Source organism: Schistocerca gregaria, chromosome 4 (genome assembly GCF_023897955.1).
Source record: "Schistocerca gregaria isolate iqSchGreg1 chromosome 4, iqSchGreg1.2, whole genome shotgun sequence".
Lineage (NCBI taxonomy): Eukaryota > Metazoa > Arthropoda > Insecta > Orthoptera > Acrididae > Schistocerca > Schistocerca gregaria.
In genome coordinates this window covers 432001847-432017861 of record NC_064923.1, presented here as the reverse complement: position 1 = coordinate 432017861, position 16015 = coordinate 432001847, and the positions used below count along the sequence as shown (strand labels likewise).

Sequence of the window (16015 nt, the reverse complement as noted above, 5' to 3'; positions counted from 1 at the left end):
AATGGTATAAGTACCATAGCTTTAGTCTCTTGGCTCATTCTGGAGATGGCTGCGAGATATGTGGCTGAAATGTTGGAAGAAGAACATGAAGATGATGGAAATTTATGTCACAGGAAAATCAATGTCTTTCTCACTTTTACACAAGATAAGAACATAAATTAAGATGGCACTATTTAATGAAATAGAGGTAAATATGGTGCAAAATAAAAAACTGAAAATGTATCTCAATCTTTTGTTTGAGGAAGCAACTAAAAATCAAAACACTTGCACAATTTAATACTGTGTCTACAGTAAATATTTATAAATGTACAAAACAGATAGAATTAAAGAGCGAGAGATGTGAGGTTATCCTCGACATTGACAACCAGAACATTAATAATGTGAGGTATATGAAAGTACTTTTGCCCTTTCCCATTTCTCTATTGTTGAACATTGTTAGATATTACTACCAATAAGCATCAGTTCCAGTTACCATTTCCAGTGCTCAATCTTGCAGCTGGCACACATTGGTCAATACACATCAAAAACCCACAGATATATGTAGACATATAACAAAATAACAAAAAGCAATAAGCGAAGCATTCTGTACATTTTCTTCTTCCCTAAATGTTGTTTCTATTCCAAAGAATATTACCGTATTAATAACATGTGCTAAGCTATAAAATATCAACAGTATGACATATGCTCAGTGACAACACCAGAAGGGTATCATAATCACAATAATGCTCTCAGATTCCATAGAAATGAGAGCTCAGTAAACCAAAAGTTAAAGAACCCATACTTTACATGTTTAAAATTGTGTGTTTGCATGTCCACAACAAGTCCATGTCACACACTCAGGGTAAGTTATTGGTAATTACTTAGCAGATATGTACTAAATACACCAAACATCTTAACATTACTCAGGAGCAAATCTATGGGAACCTGAATCATCCCATATATTGTCTGACACTTTTGTAAAATAAAATGTAATATAATTGAAAAATTAAGTATCTGTCACATAAATTACAAAAGTCTCACAATTTCAATTATGTTAGTAGAGCCTTACCAGTTAGTGCTATAGTATATTTACATATCACAAATTTCCTCATAAAATTGAGTGCTTTACTAACCAATTTGAGCCATAATGGCCCAAATCAACATAAATCCTATACATTTTATTGTCACATGATTGTAACTGAATAAATGGTTTACAGAAAACGCACTTCTCACTAGCCCAATTTACTACATACATCTAACATACTAGGATCAACAGAATAAATACCTATACATATTTTCACAATTGAATCACAATATATGCTTTTAACTGCATTATTTAAATAAATACTCCCAAATGTTTACTAAGCAAGAACTTCTTTAAATTCTAAATACAGGTGAATTTTTGAAGCTGTTCCTGCAGCGATGGCTTAGCAGTCAAAATGACTCTCTCTTCGTTCTCTGATTCTGCTTCCTCCTCCTGCAGTCTTGATAGCCAGTCAGCAACCCTTTCACTACAGTCATCATCTGTATCTTCAAAAAGATCCACAGATAGGATCCCACTCTGTAACAGGCATTGCTTTGGTGAATGTCTTTGTTTTTGTTACAGACAAGTATCAACTTTGAAAAGCATACCCACTTCACTTTTTGAAATATAAAGTGTAACAAATATAAAACAAATTACATAAAATATATTACGGATACAATGGGGGGGACTGGCTTATATATCCTGTCCACATATATCAATATTTGTCATTCCCTAACTTTTTCCACTGTCACTCAAAACAAATTGCTCTGTATATTCTAATCTGAAGCCTTCATAAAAAGCAAAAATTATCCATAATTAATTTTCCATGTAATACAGGAAGTAATAACCAGATATAGATGTATTACTTTATAATGACTGCCCCCTGGTTTTGAGCTCCTGTTCTGGCTACATTTCGTGCCGAACTTCGGTGTATGGTATCCCGCCAGGACTGTGGAAATTTTTGTTTTGTGTGGAACTATTAAGTTTTCGTTGAAAACATATGCAGGAATATTTAAATATAAGCTTGAATTTTGCACAAACCAATCATCGCTTCCAATGTAGCATATTATAACGCCTTACCAAAACGAGACAGTGTTCGCATTTCACTTTTGGAGTCATTTCACTCTTCAGCACTTACTTTGTGATAATCACACTCATTTGCTTATGAAAAAGGTAATTTTTGTTCCCAACATCTAAACTGTCTGGAATTACTTTCAGGGCAAGTCTCATTAATGTTTTAAATAGCCCACACAGTAGACTAAAGTTATTTTTTTTAAGTCCTGCAGAATGCAGTATCATCAATAACTGCAATGTGGCACACAGAATTTCGTTCCCAGGAATCACATGGCGTTCAGCTCGTAACAGATAGGGTACCGGCAGTCTTCTGCAGTAATTAGTGCTACGCCATGTGAGGCTCCATGGTGTTGGCCTAATATAACTCCAATTCTTATGGGACCAAAATGGAGAACACAGAAAATAAAACAGAAACCAAAGGTCTTTATAAGAACTCGTACATTCAAGCATTGGGGGTGATACCAACGGAAGCTGTTTCCACAACTGTGTTGGGCAACAGACTAGTAGAATGACTGGAAATTGTCCTGATAAGTTGGACCAAATCAACAGGAGGAACGTTCTAAGAGAACAAAAAGAATAGGAAGGCAATAAATGGCTTCTTAAACATAAATTATAGCATGAGACTGTCTCAGAGTGAATGGGATATACAGCTCCCTACCACCTTTCCACCACTAGCAAGGAGAGGGTGCGACTTGAAAAATTTAGAATGGAATGAGACCTGTTTGGCCTGTAGTTTATCTAAAGGGGTTATCCTGTAGCAGTAGTACAATGTGCTGGCCAGCCAATTCCCTGAAAAAAGGTTTCAAAATTTTACCTGTACTTTATGTGCTAGTTTCATGAACTGTGCAACTTGTGTAAAAATAGCTCATTGGCAGCACACTTACTTTTAACCTGCTGATCTGGGTTCAAGCCCTGCTACCACCAAAAATATTTGTTCCTTTGGTTATAATTAGCAAGATTTTTAAGTAAAATGAATAACAAAAACTATTGTCAATGAAATCATCAATAATTTTATATTATATATGAAGCAAATGTTTGTTAGACCTAATGAAAAGAGTTAACATTAATATAGTATTTTAAAATAGTTAAATAATAGTAAAACCATTTTTTAGAGGAGAGGTAAATATTAATACAGTACTATTGTCATTAAAAAGTCATTAGTAGTTTTTTAACTGTTACTGTATGTGAACAGGTTCAAGTTGTTCATTAGAACTTTTTTTAATGCGTTTATTCTATGGACGAGTTAAACTGTTTATGTGTTGTTGATAGGCAGATGTTTCAGAATATCGGAGACACTATGGGAACTGCTTCATTTGTTCATGGGCATTGTGTCGGACAATGTTGTGGAAGCTGCACAATATTATTTGACGTGATGCCTGTGAACCAATGAAGCAGTTACTATGTCAGGAAAGTCTTAAACAGCACACACTATGGGCACTATTAAAATCATTCTACTTACAGGTTACAGCACATTCCCATATTCTACATTTTAACTGGTTGTATTGAGTAAACTCAAATACATAGCCAAGTATGGAGTGTTTATATTGCTAAAGATTGTGGAACTGAATATATCTGTTAATAAGGAAACCATGGGTGTATCAGAACTTGGAGATGAAATTACTTAAGACTCATTATACAGTGAAAAGCTGAAGTTACTGTTGAGAGATGCAGTTGCTCATTACATAGGCTTGCTGCCCGATAATAATCTGATTGCCCCAGACTCTTCAACTTCGGTTTCTCACAAAGCAATGTTGACAGGCGCAGAATTTTAGACATGTATTACAGACACAATGGGTGACAAAATATTTGATACTGACGAAGAACTCTTGCAGAAACAAGAAAACTCTGTTTAGGAACCTTTTGAAGAAATTCAACATATTACACCATCAAATGAATATGAACCAGAAGGGCAAAAAAAGGAAGAAAGGCAGAATATCTCTCTCTCTCTCTCTCTCTCTCTCTCTCTCTGGATCATAAAACCAAAATTGTTAATGTTGCAAAAGTTCGACGTACAAACATTGCCACAAAAGGTTGCAGCTGATTAAAAACTAAGGAATATATATCCAAATGGGAAGAAGAAATTTAAAAACACCAGGTGGGAATCACTTTCACAAGTATGCAGTCATCGAACATATAACTGAAACTTCCTGGCAGATTAAAACTGTGAGTACCAGACGTGAGTCATGCTTCAGTAGCTCAGATGGTAGAGCACTTGCCGCGAAAGGCAAAGGTCCCGAGTTCGAGTCTCGGTCGGGCACACAGTTTTAATCTGCCAGGAAGTTTCATATCAGCGCACACTCCACTGCAGAGTGAAAATCTCATTCTGGAAATCTCCCCCAGGCTGTGGCTAAGCCATGTCTCCACAATATCCTGTCTTTCAGGAGTGCTTGTTCTGCAAGTTTCGTAGGAGAGCTTCTGTAATGTTTGGAAGGTAGGAGACGAGATACTGGCAGAAGTAAAGCTGTGAGTACCGGACGTGAGTCGTGCTTCGGTAGCTCAGATGGTAGAGCACTTGCCCGCGAAACTTGCAGAAGTAGCACTCCTGAAAGAAAGGATATTGCGAAGACATGGCTTAGCCACAGCCTGGGGAAGAATTGCAGAATGAGATTTTCACTCTGCAGTGGAGTGTGCGCTGATATGAAACTTTCTGGCAGATTAAAACTGTGTGCCCGACCGAGACTCGAACTCGGGCAGGTCCCGAGTTCGTGTCTCGGTCGGGCACACAGTTTTAATCTACCAGGAAGGTTCATATCAGCACACACTCCGCTGCAGAGTGAAAATCTCATTCTGGAGCATATAACTGTTTTGTGGAAGCTAGAGAAAGTTATCAACAAGAGACAGAATTTGCAACAGTTGGCCTTGGCAGCAGCAGGGCAGTTTGCACATTTTGAATTTAAAGGCTCTGCATGACAGGTCAAGAAGTTCAAATGTAAGCATCAGTTCATCAACAAAAAGTCACAAAATTTATTTAAAAAGAAAAAAAACTGCAATTATAGAACAAACCTTGGCATCTGCTGAGATTTTTTGAATGCAGACACTGAAATTAATACCTATTTTCAATAAAGATTTTATTATTAACACTTACCAGACAGGTAAATTATCAGAGATTACTTTAACAATGTTAGCGAACGAAAGTAACTACTCACAATATAGCAGAGATGCTGAGACAATATAGCAGAGATGCTGAGTCGCGATAGGCACAACAAAAATATTCACACAATTAGAACTTTCGTCGGCCATTAAGGCCTTTGTCACCAATACACACACACACAGTCACTTAAAAAAATTTTGCTTTATTTTTTCACCCTCCATACAATATAATTTAATTTATCCTGTTTCTCCTTTCTACATCTACATCTACATCTACATCTACATCTACATCCATACTCCGCAAGCCACCTGACGGTGTGTGGCGGAGGGTACCCTGAGTACCTCTATCGGTTCTCCCTTCTATTCCAGTCTCGTATTGTACGTGGAAAGAAGGATTGTCGGTATGCTTCTGTGTGGGCTCTAATCTCTCTGATTTTATCCTCATGGTCTCTTCGCGAGATATACGTAGGAGGGAGCAATATACTGCTTGACTCTTCGGTGAAGGTATGTTCTCGAAACTTTAACAAAAGCCCGTACCGAGCTACTGAGCGTCTCTCCTGCAGAGTCTTCCACTGGAGTTTATCTATCATCTCCGTAACGCTTTCGTGATTACTAAATGATCCTGTAACGAAGCGCGCTGCTCTCCATTGGATCTTCTCTATCTCTACTATCAACCCTACCTGGTGCGGATCCCACACTGCTGAGCAGTATTCAAGCAGTGGGCGAACAAGCATACTGTAACCTACTTCCTTTGTTGTCGGATTGCATTTCCTTAGGATTCTTCCAATGAATCTCAGTCTGGCATCTGCTTTACCGACGATCAACTTTATATGATCATTCATTCTAGGATATCAGTATCAGTCTGTCTACAATAGAACTCTTGTGAAAAAAGGAACAACATGATGTTCATTCAAAGGTGTGACATGAATGAAATTGCACATACATACATTGCACAGTACTCTCTAACTCTGTCTGGGAGATTAGCAGCTAGAGTATTTGTCTGTCTGTTTGCAAGAAGCAACTGGTAAATTTGGCCTTCAAGTTAAACAAACAGTTAACGAACATTCTAAAAAAATATACAAATGTTGTAATAACGGCGTCAAAATCTGCAAAGTTAACAACAAAACTGTACGTCGACTTCCTTAATAGTTGTCTGATGCGTTATGTGGGGAAAGGAAAGTTTTAGTTGATTATTCACTCTTGGAGTAACCAAACAAAGGATGAATTATATGATGAGGTCTTTCAAGATGAGAAAAAGTCACCATTAAAGTGATTCCCCCAAAAGTGTACTACTCTTGTTCAGCCTTCTGAGGTCGACTTTTATTGGCAAGTGAAAAATCTAATAAAGCACATACAAAATTGTACTTGTCTCACCAAATATGATAGAGAAATACATTCTTGTGAAGACTGCATAAAAATACAATTAACACTACATCATCAACTTTCATCGCCAATTTTTAATGAAATAATCCAGTATGCTCGGCACACTTCCTAACTTTCGGATGAAAGAGGAATTTTTATGAATGTCAGTGAAGTGTGTTTTCCCACAGATCTTTTATAAAATTCTGATCTTATAAAAATTCATCTTTTGAAAATTGTGCCACATGTCGGGATAGTTGTTTCAGCGTTGTTATGATCATTTTCATTCAAGTTTTTTGTATGTAAGAAAAATGTAAATCAATTGTAATATAATAAAAAAGATATTTTCATTCTACCAGATAATTTGTCACAGTTGCAATAAAATTTCATTTAAATATTTTAAAATACTATATTAATTTTAACTTGTTTCATTAAGTCTAACAAACATTTATATCATATACAAAATAAAATCATTATTGATTTCATTTATGATAGTTTTGGTTGTTCATTTTATTTAAAAATCCTTCTAATTATAACTAAATAAAAAAGATTTGGTGGGAGCTGGAATTAAAACTGTATCAGCAGATTGAAAATCAAACGTGCTAACAATGAGTTACTTTAACCCAAGCTCGAGCGTTCATTAAACCACTATATAAAGTGTGGGTAAAACTTTGAAACCTTTTTTCAAGGAATTGACTGGCCAGAGCATTTTACTGCTGCTAGAGGAGAATACCCCTTAGGTAAACTACAAACCAACCAAGCCTCATTACAATCTGAGTTCCCCAAGTTGTGCTCTCCTCTGCTACGACAAAGAACAAGAGAACAAGGGAGTGTAACATCCCACTTCTAAGGATAATTGGATCCAGAAAAAGCCTAAGCAAGAAACAGGGAAACAGGCCTATAGCAATGCAGTCTTGGTTTTTAGGATGACAGTTATCTAACTTGGATATCTGGCTTGTAGCAGCAGGAAGTAGATCAGATGGGTCTCTTTGAGAAGATTGAGGGGGGGGGGGGGGGGGGGGGGAAGGCCAGACCTCAAATTCAGGAGGGTCTGTGTAGAAAGATGTGTTCCAATCTTTCTCTGTGAGGAGATGGAAACAATAGTCTACCTTACAGAGATGATGTCCACGATATCTCCATGGGAGAAGGTGAAACTGCTGGTCAAGACGGCAACTACACTCTTAAATATTGCAAAGACAGCAGTTTGGGTACCAAAACTTCTTAGAATGCTCTTCCAAAGGTTTCAATCAAGGAAGTACATATGTAGAACTGGTAGGTCTCAACAGAGGACTGGAGGATAATCAGCTGGGAAGTTGTGTCTGATGATCAAACCTTTGTGATGGAATTCGGTGAAAAATCTCAGAGGGCAATGCAAGAACAGGACCTGAAATTGCATTTAGGGTTCTCACAGGTTACCGTCAGCATAATTAAAGACATCAGAAGTGATTATGGCGGCAAGTTGGTGGCTGCATGTGTCGTAGTAAGGAGGAGCCATCTGCTGCCCTGAGTCGTTTTCTGGATGTGGGTGTGGCCCTAAGTCAGGAACCCTATTTGTGTAAAGCGGGTGTATCAGGCCTCAGAGGAACTGGAGGTAAACTGATTGGCACTAGAAGTCTACAAACTCCAGAACATGCAGTTATGTCAAGAATGGAATTTCATTCATACCAATGGTGGACTTCTGTTCTCGAGACTTAGTGACCATCAGTGTGAAACAGTGCGAGAAGGAAAGCACAAGGGAAATTTTATTGGCCTCCTTACAAGGACAATGCTGATCATTCCCAGGAAGTGGGGAGACTGGTAGCCAGCTGCTCGCAACTGAATGAACAACTGTTGATTGGTTGTGATTCCAATGCCTACAACCTGGTGAGGGGAAGCTGAGACACCAACAGCAGAGGTGAGCATATATTTCAGTACCTGTTTGTGAGCAATTTAGAGATTCTGATTAGGGATAGGGAACCTACATGCAGGAATATATGAAGGAAAGAAGTATGTGACATAACATTTGGGTCCACCTTAATGGGTAGCTATGCCAAACAATGTGATGTGACATTGGATCAATCCTTATCTGAACACATATATACTGCATTTGGTGTTGAAATAGGAACCCTAGGAAAACAGACTAGGACTAATATAAGAAAAACCTGAACTCACTTTGCTTGATCTTGAAGAAATGTCAGATGAAGTGATGCTACACTTAGAAAACTGTCCAGTCACCATGAAGTGCACAAACAAGAACATACATTGGTGGGGCAATAAAATGTAAATGCAAAGAAACCAGGTAAGAAGACTGTTCAACTTTGCAACAAGGAAAGGTCAATGGGGAAAGTACAACCTTGTGACTAAGCAAGTGAAACTATCATCATGGAAGGTATTCTGTGAGGAGGTGAAAGGTACAGCTAACTGTGCTGGAATTCATAAAATCTCACTAGAAAATCAACTATGTGGAACTGGGGAACACTGAAACCAATCAAGTCACTGTGCTTAGGCACCATTCACAAGGAAGCCTATCCAGGACACATACAGGAATCTCAAGCTTTTTGAAGAAATTCTTATCACTGGTGGGGACAGTGTGACTGTGAAGTAACTAGAAGTAACCTTGGATGCAAAACTCTTATGGACCTGACACTTAAAGAATATAAGTTACAAGTTGGAAGCACTCTAATGTGCACTAAAAGAGCTTGAGGCTAAAACTGAGGACTAAGTTCCAGAAGTAAGTACTGGATAAACACCACTGAAATAAGATCTATGATAATTTATGGAGCTACAGTATACTGGAATAAAGTAGAATGGTGGCTGCTAAGGAGCTTGGCAAGGTGCAGAGACTGGCCTTCTTTACCATAACAGGCAGAATTAGCAGCACACCCACTTCTTGGATGGAGACCATGCTGGACATGCCCTCATTACACCTTTTGAGTTACAATGGAGATGGAAACAGTGGCATACAGATTAAAAACTGGAAACCCTTGGGATAACCAGAAGCCTACGCCAATATAGTGAGAGTGATAAATACAGGAATGCTTGGAGAAATGCTAGCTGGTTATACAATCTTTGGTGAAGAAGAACACGCACAAGATAAGCTAAGAGAACTGTTAAAATTAACATCATGATCACAAAAAAATGGGAGGTGTGTGCTGACAACAGATGGGAAGATTTGCAGTCTTGAGTGCATGGGCAGTGCAGAAGATTATGTGGCTGGAACGGAGCTTTCTTAACAGTGAACTGAATAAGTTGATCATATTTGCAAAAGTGAGATGACGGAAGAAATTTCAAGATCATCATGCACCATCTAAGAGGACACAATGTACAACAGCAACAATCCAAGACAATGAAGAATAAGTTTGCAAGAAACAAAACTGTCCCCCCCCCCCCCCCCCCCCAAAGAAGAGCTGAGTGAACAACTGAAACAGTCATACTTCTGGGGTGTGGAACAGCAAATGATGGTTCAAAGGGAACTGTGTTAGAACTGTATTTTACATTTTTGGCCAGATTGTCAAGACTAAACAGTCATTTGAAGGTCAGCAGAAGGAATAAATGACCATCAGTGAATTGAGGCTACTAAAGGTGCTGGAAGCATTAATGGGAGAACGTTAGGAACAAATGAGAAAAAGGTGGAAGTAATGGGAAGAACATGAGGGATGAATAAGACAAATAAGAGAAGAATTTTGGGCAGAAACAGTGATAGAATCTGAAGACGTTTCATTGTTATCATCTAGTAAGCCAGAAGAATATAAGGTCAGCTACAAGGATTCAGAAACTGATAACAAAGAAAGAATTTTCGAAGTCGACAGTCTTTCAAAAACAAGATCAAACTGAAGCAGCTGCAGATAAGAGTGTAGCAAGCCTTGCAAATACAGATTTAGGTCACGAAGATTGTTCCAAAGAAAACAGCAATATACAGGCAGTGGAAATAGAGGAAGAAATACTGGAGGTCCCAAGAGTACTGGGGTCCCAGGAGGAATGGTCATAATTCAAGGGCAGGAATGATAATTCAAAGCAAAAAACTTAAGTAAATATGAGCTCTATTACCACTTGTTAATTTTCACGGCTGTTAAGCACACCTCTTCTACTCAACAAATGTTCATAGCTCTTAAGGTATGCACTTTACTGCCCATGTTTACTACACACTTTTGCTTTCAATTATTGTTCCTGTCATATCCCCAACTACTGATCGTTTCTCCTGAGACACCCTGCATACACTAGGGAGCTTCAGTAGCACAAAATTTGTGTGTAGATGGCACATTAAGAGCAGACTGTACAATGGAACAAAAAGTAGAGGTCAGTTTTAGTGAAAATATGTTAGAGATTTAGGAGGGCAGAAGAGAGCAAATGGTTACCTCTAAAGAAAAGAAACATATAGAAACACAACAGCATCTATGAGATTAGATTGGACTATGACAGAATTAGACTATGGGAAGGAGACACAAGTGGATCATGTAAAATATGTTAAATTGAAACATCATCTAGATGAGGAAGAAAGCCTTTTGGAAGAAGAGGAAACTGGCCAAGAAATCACATAGAATAATACCAAAACTGAAGAAAAGGACCAAAATACCATACAAGGAAAGGGAACATAGAAAGAAGGTGGTGAAGAAAGAAGAGGGAAGTGCGGATGAGACAGGAAAGCTGAACGAGACGGACAACTCAAAACTATTTAAAAAATGTCACATGTGTGCCATGGGGGGGGGATTGAACTCATTTTGTGGCTTGAGAAAGAACAACGGAAAGGAGACATTGCAAGCCTTATTGTGATGGTGACAACCAAGACACAGTTCTGTTCGTAATGAACTTCACAAGCATAAATTATCTTGACAGTGTTATAAGTGTTATCTACAAGTGGACACTTAGGAGCTATTTGTCTTTCTTAGAGTTTGCAACATGGGGAACGTTAATTGCCACCTGCACGCCTGAACATCAGTACGGCATCAGTGCGAGGTATGGGACTGCACCCTCCCATTGTACTGAGCATGGAGCTGACCCCACTCGAAATATCAACACTGTGCAGTCACAGAATATGTCTCCACACTGAACATAGCAGCCATGCTTAGGATGCCTGGTGCAATTATGCACTTTCGAGGCTTACCAGAGTGGCAGTGATGACCTTATGGCCCTCCACACCACATTAATGAGATCTTTAAGTATTGATGTGCAGCTGGACAGGGGCACACCTGATGTACTACAGAGAGTGGCATGGCAGCCATGCATCTAGTGAAAGTGTTTCAGTGTGCAAGTACAAGTGTGTTTTTGTTACAAATTTGTTTTGTATTTGTTTTCACTGAATAGATTCAAACTAAAAATGTAAGGTGATTGATTATGTGGACGTTGTGCAATTGAATAACTTAATAATTGTGTCAAACCTAGTTAGTGGTTTAATGACTGATGTGATTTATTGTTTTTATCTATATTGCTATGTTAAAAATCAGAGGACACAGAATCATGTGCGCAGAATGACTTTGTTTAGTTTTTACTTATATCTGCACAATGGTTTGTGTTTTTACCATACAACATATGAGTTGCTTCTGATTTTACTACAATGTTAAATGCACGAGTGTAATAACTGTAATGATTATGTGGCTTTGATTGATTTTGTTACTTGCAAGTAACCTCCTGATGCTGTGCCTGTTGGCAGTCTAGTCCCTGCACACTCCATCAGACAGCGTTCGTCTCTCTCCCCAACCACACTAGTGCATCTCTTCCCCTTCCCTGCCCCCTCCAGATTGCTGCTTGGATCGCACAATATGTTGCATTCTGGCCAAAGATACTGGAGTCAGCAGTTGTGTGTGCTTGAAGTGTGTGTGTGTTTTCATTGTGCCTGTCTGCAACTTGACATCTTTTTTTCAAGTTAATGTAACATAGTAAGTGGTTAATCCCTGCAGACCTATAGCACATTATAGTGTACAAAAAATTTAAAACAAAATAAACTGGCCTCAAGTTGCAAAAAAAGTAGAATATCCTGCACTTTTATTCACACTACTGGTATGTTTACCCTATGTTATGGCATATTTTAGATCAAATTCAGACTCTGAAGCTATTAATGGACACAAAACCACCTAAAGTTCTGAATTCACAAAACCCTCAAATATAGGTTACTAAAATCAACTATTTTATATTGGCCAAAGGATTTGATTTTCTGCTTCTGAAATAATTGTACCTCATGGTGTTCAAGATCGTTCAGGAGCAGTGTTTTCATCTCTTCTCCTATTGTTCTGGACTTTCTGGCTGGTCAGATTCTTCCTCAGGACCCTCATTTTCACTGCCTTGAGTTCTGGTTCAGGTTCTGGTTCAGGTTCTGGTTCCACTTCAGAACACAGAAAGTCTTTTTTCCTTCTCTGCATTAGATCATGATGTTTTCATATACGTAATCTTTTTATTGTCTTGCCATTCCTGTAGGAACTACTTTACAAGGAAACACAACGGGTCCAGTTTCTTCAGGAAAGATGCGGTGTGCAGATTCATTTCAATTAATGTCTATTTTGCAATACACATAGCTAACAATGAACTCAAGGTTATATTTAGTTATGTGAAGTATCTTGTTAGCATTATTATTCTTCAAGATGTTTAGTCAGTCACACATATTCACAGCAACTTTATCTCCATCATTTGCACCAGCAACAGCAGATGTAACATGTATTGTAGGTGTAGGTTTTCGTTGCTACAGAAACATGAACTATCGGCTGGCATTTTAGGGTTGCCAAATTCAAATTGGCAACATTTGTAGGTTCTTATAACTCTCATATAAAAGGGACCATTTCTTTTATCTGTCTTCATCATAAGTAAAGCTATTTTAAGCTCCTTACAATGCCTATAAAATTTAGGAGATACTATTTTCTGATTGTTGTTTGGTTGGTTGTTTTTGGGAAGGAGACCAGACAGCGAGGTCATCGGTCTCATCGGATTAGGGAAGGATGGAGAAGGAAGTCGGCCGTGCCCTTTGAAAGGAACCATCTCGGCATTTGCCTGGAGCGATTTAGGGAAATCACGGAAAACCTAAATCAGGATGGCCGGACGCGGGATTGAACCGTCATCCTCCCAAATATTTTCTGAAGTATTGAATACACAACTGGGACATTTAGAAAAAGAGACCATTGTCAGGCTAATGTTACTTCCCCGTAATGGCAAGAGTACCATTTTCAGAAGACTTGCATCAATTGCTTTTAATGATATTATTGAGTCCTGTTAGATTTTTTCAAAATTTTGAACTTATATGAGCCTGTACAGAATGAAGTAAATTACTAAAATACACAAAAAACAAAAATAGATATTTTAGACGTTATCAAATGTTATTGCTTGTACTGGAAGTTTTACTTCTCTGACAAGAGGCACCTTTTCACTTTCCATCTCACATATACTGATTTTTGTTGATGTTCAACATAATAAAAACTGCTTCATATTCAAATATTATACACCTTTGTTATCAGTCAACAGAAGCAGCTTTCCATGCATTTAATATCTCTAAACTACAAATCTACAGCTGGACATTGGGAAGTTTAAATGTGACTAACCTGTTGGCTAATACCAATCAGTGTGGCAGTGAATGCTCTACCAATTACTGCTTCCACGAAGAGCTCTCTAATTTCACAAGGCCACACTGTACGCCCAGTTGCTGCTGTGCCTGCCAAGCGACAACACATTGCTTGTGAAGGCAGGTCTGCAAAATCTCTTGCAAGGTATCGAAGATGTTCTTTCTTCTTCTTGCTTATTCCACCAATGTCAATTAACTGCACCTACACACATTTGTAACAGAGGTTATATGAAACCAACCACATATTTGTACATTAATCAATGATAACTTCAATACCTGTTAACTAATGAGTTCACAGTATGTCTTCCAGTCCACAAAAAGCTACTACAGTGATAGAAAATAAAATACGTTCTTCAAAAAAATGACAAGGACAATGCATAATGGATCTTGGACACGACACACAAACCACACTGTTTTGCCCATTGCTGAAGTAGATATATATATCTGTATGTGTGTGTGTGTGGAAAACAATACTCTACAGATAAAAAAAGATGAGAATGTCCCCTTTTACCAAGAGGAAGTACATACAGTATAACATGACTGATGGTTTGTACCAACAAACTTATTCTCCTTCACTTCTATTCACTCATATTCCTGCTAACATGATTTCTTCCTTGTATTCTTGCTAAAATAATTTCTATCTCTGAAGCTAGGCAACGGTATGTAAGGAACACACATCATATGTGACATCATACCGTAAGAAGGTACCTCTGACTCTTGTAGCAGTTTTCATGTTTTGGTGGATTTCAAAATATCCTGGGAGCTATATGAAGTCTACTTTCTTTCAATACCTCTGCCAGTAATAGAGCAGAATGTGCAACATCTTTTCTCTGCTTGCTATATTCACTGAATATCTAATGGATCACTAACAGCACCTGTGAAATCAAGGAAATGTCACCGTACTTTAATATCTCCAATTGCACTATTTAAAGCATCAAATTCACACCTGCAGCTAACACAATGAATGTATCCAGAAAGCATCTTAAATCCCGATACGGGGAACATATTAAAAATTGTGCCCACTGAACTGCTTAGTCTTTATGTGCCTGTTACATTACCACCACAAACATATTGGCACTTTTCCCAATTTTGCAGACACCTATGGCAAGTCTGATGCCAATAATTTAGAATTCAATGTTTTACTACACACAGTCATGTTGCTGATAATATGCTCTTATATTTCTCTGACCTACCTTACTCACCTGTTATAGGGAACCTACAGTTTAATGCAGAATCCAAACCACAGCGCAACTCTGTATTTTTCACACACCCGAATCATTGCTAGAGGCAAAAGAAGAAACTACTAGCAGAAAAAAAAGAATCCTACTTCCAACTGAGTATTGTGCCCACCTTTGGACTTGTAGCCCAATAATTACCAGTAACCGTCACAATTGACGCAACAGGAGACTGTAGGGACATTTACATATAGTACTTGTGACATAAAATTCTTTTTAATCACTTGTTGCTCAACACTGCAGCTTTATCAGAATCAATTGCAAAGAACTGCAGAAAACACAAAAATTATCTGCAAATAATGAATTCTGAAATTACTTTCTTGCTCTTGATAGCATACTTTGAGTACTTGCTGAGTAACAATTAACCACAAAACTAAGAAAATTACAACAGGCTATGGTAACTGATAATTTAAGTTCATATCAAGAAACTTATGATTACTTCCACAGGACACCTAGGAAAGCACTGCAGTTTTCAAAACAACCTCCAGGTTGAGACATCTTTACCTTGCCAAGTAGTTTTATCTTATCTTGGAAAGTATACAATTCTTGCACCAAAAATTTTTTTCAGCTACCTTCAGGAAAGACGAAGTACAACTGATTGCTGATTCTTGACTGAAAGCAACCTCTAGCAACTGGTAGATGCTCAAACTTTTGTACTCAGTCTCAATAGCATCAGACCAGCTATATAAATGCTGCTGAAGACAACTACAATGCTGGCTATTAAAGTTACAACAC

The 16015-nt window shown here is 38.0% G+C and overlaps 1 protein-coding gene across 3 annotated transcripts in view; it reads right to left on the bottom strand.

Moving 5' to 3' along the window:
- Positions 1-218: 218 nt before the first annotated feature.
- Positions 219-16015, bottom strand: part of LOC126267134 (uncharacterized) — a 126926-nt gene continuing 111129 nt past the window's right edge. For 2 of the 3 annotated variants that reach the window (XM_049972057.1, XM_049972059.1), the window contains 2 exons: positions 14026-14247; positions 219-1540 (listed from right to left, as the gene is read on the bottom strand). In XM_049972057.1, coding sequence (XP_049828014.1) covers positions 1364-1540; positions 14026-14247 — 399 coding nt within the window. In that variant the 3' untranslated portion in view covers positions 219-1363. The remainder of the gene's footprint in view (positions 1541-14025; positions 14248-16015) is intronic. The other variant, XM_049972058.1, reaches the window with a different exon arrangement.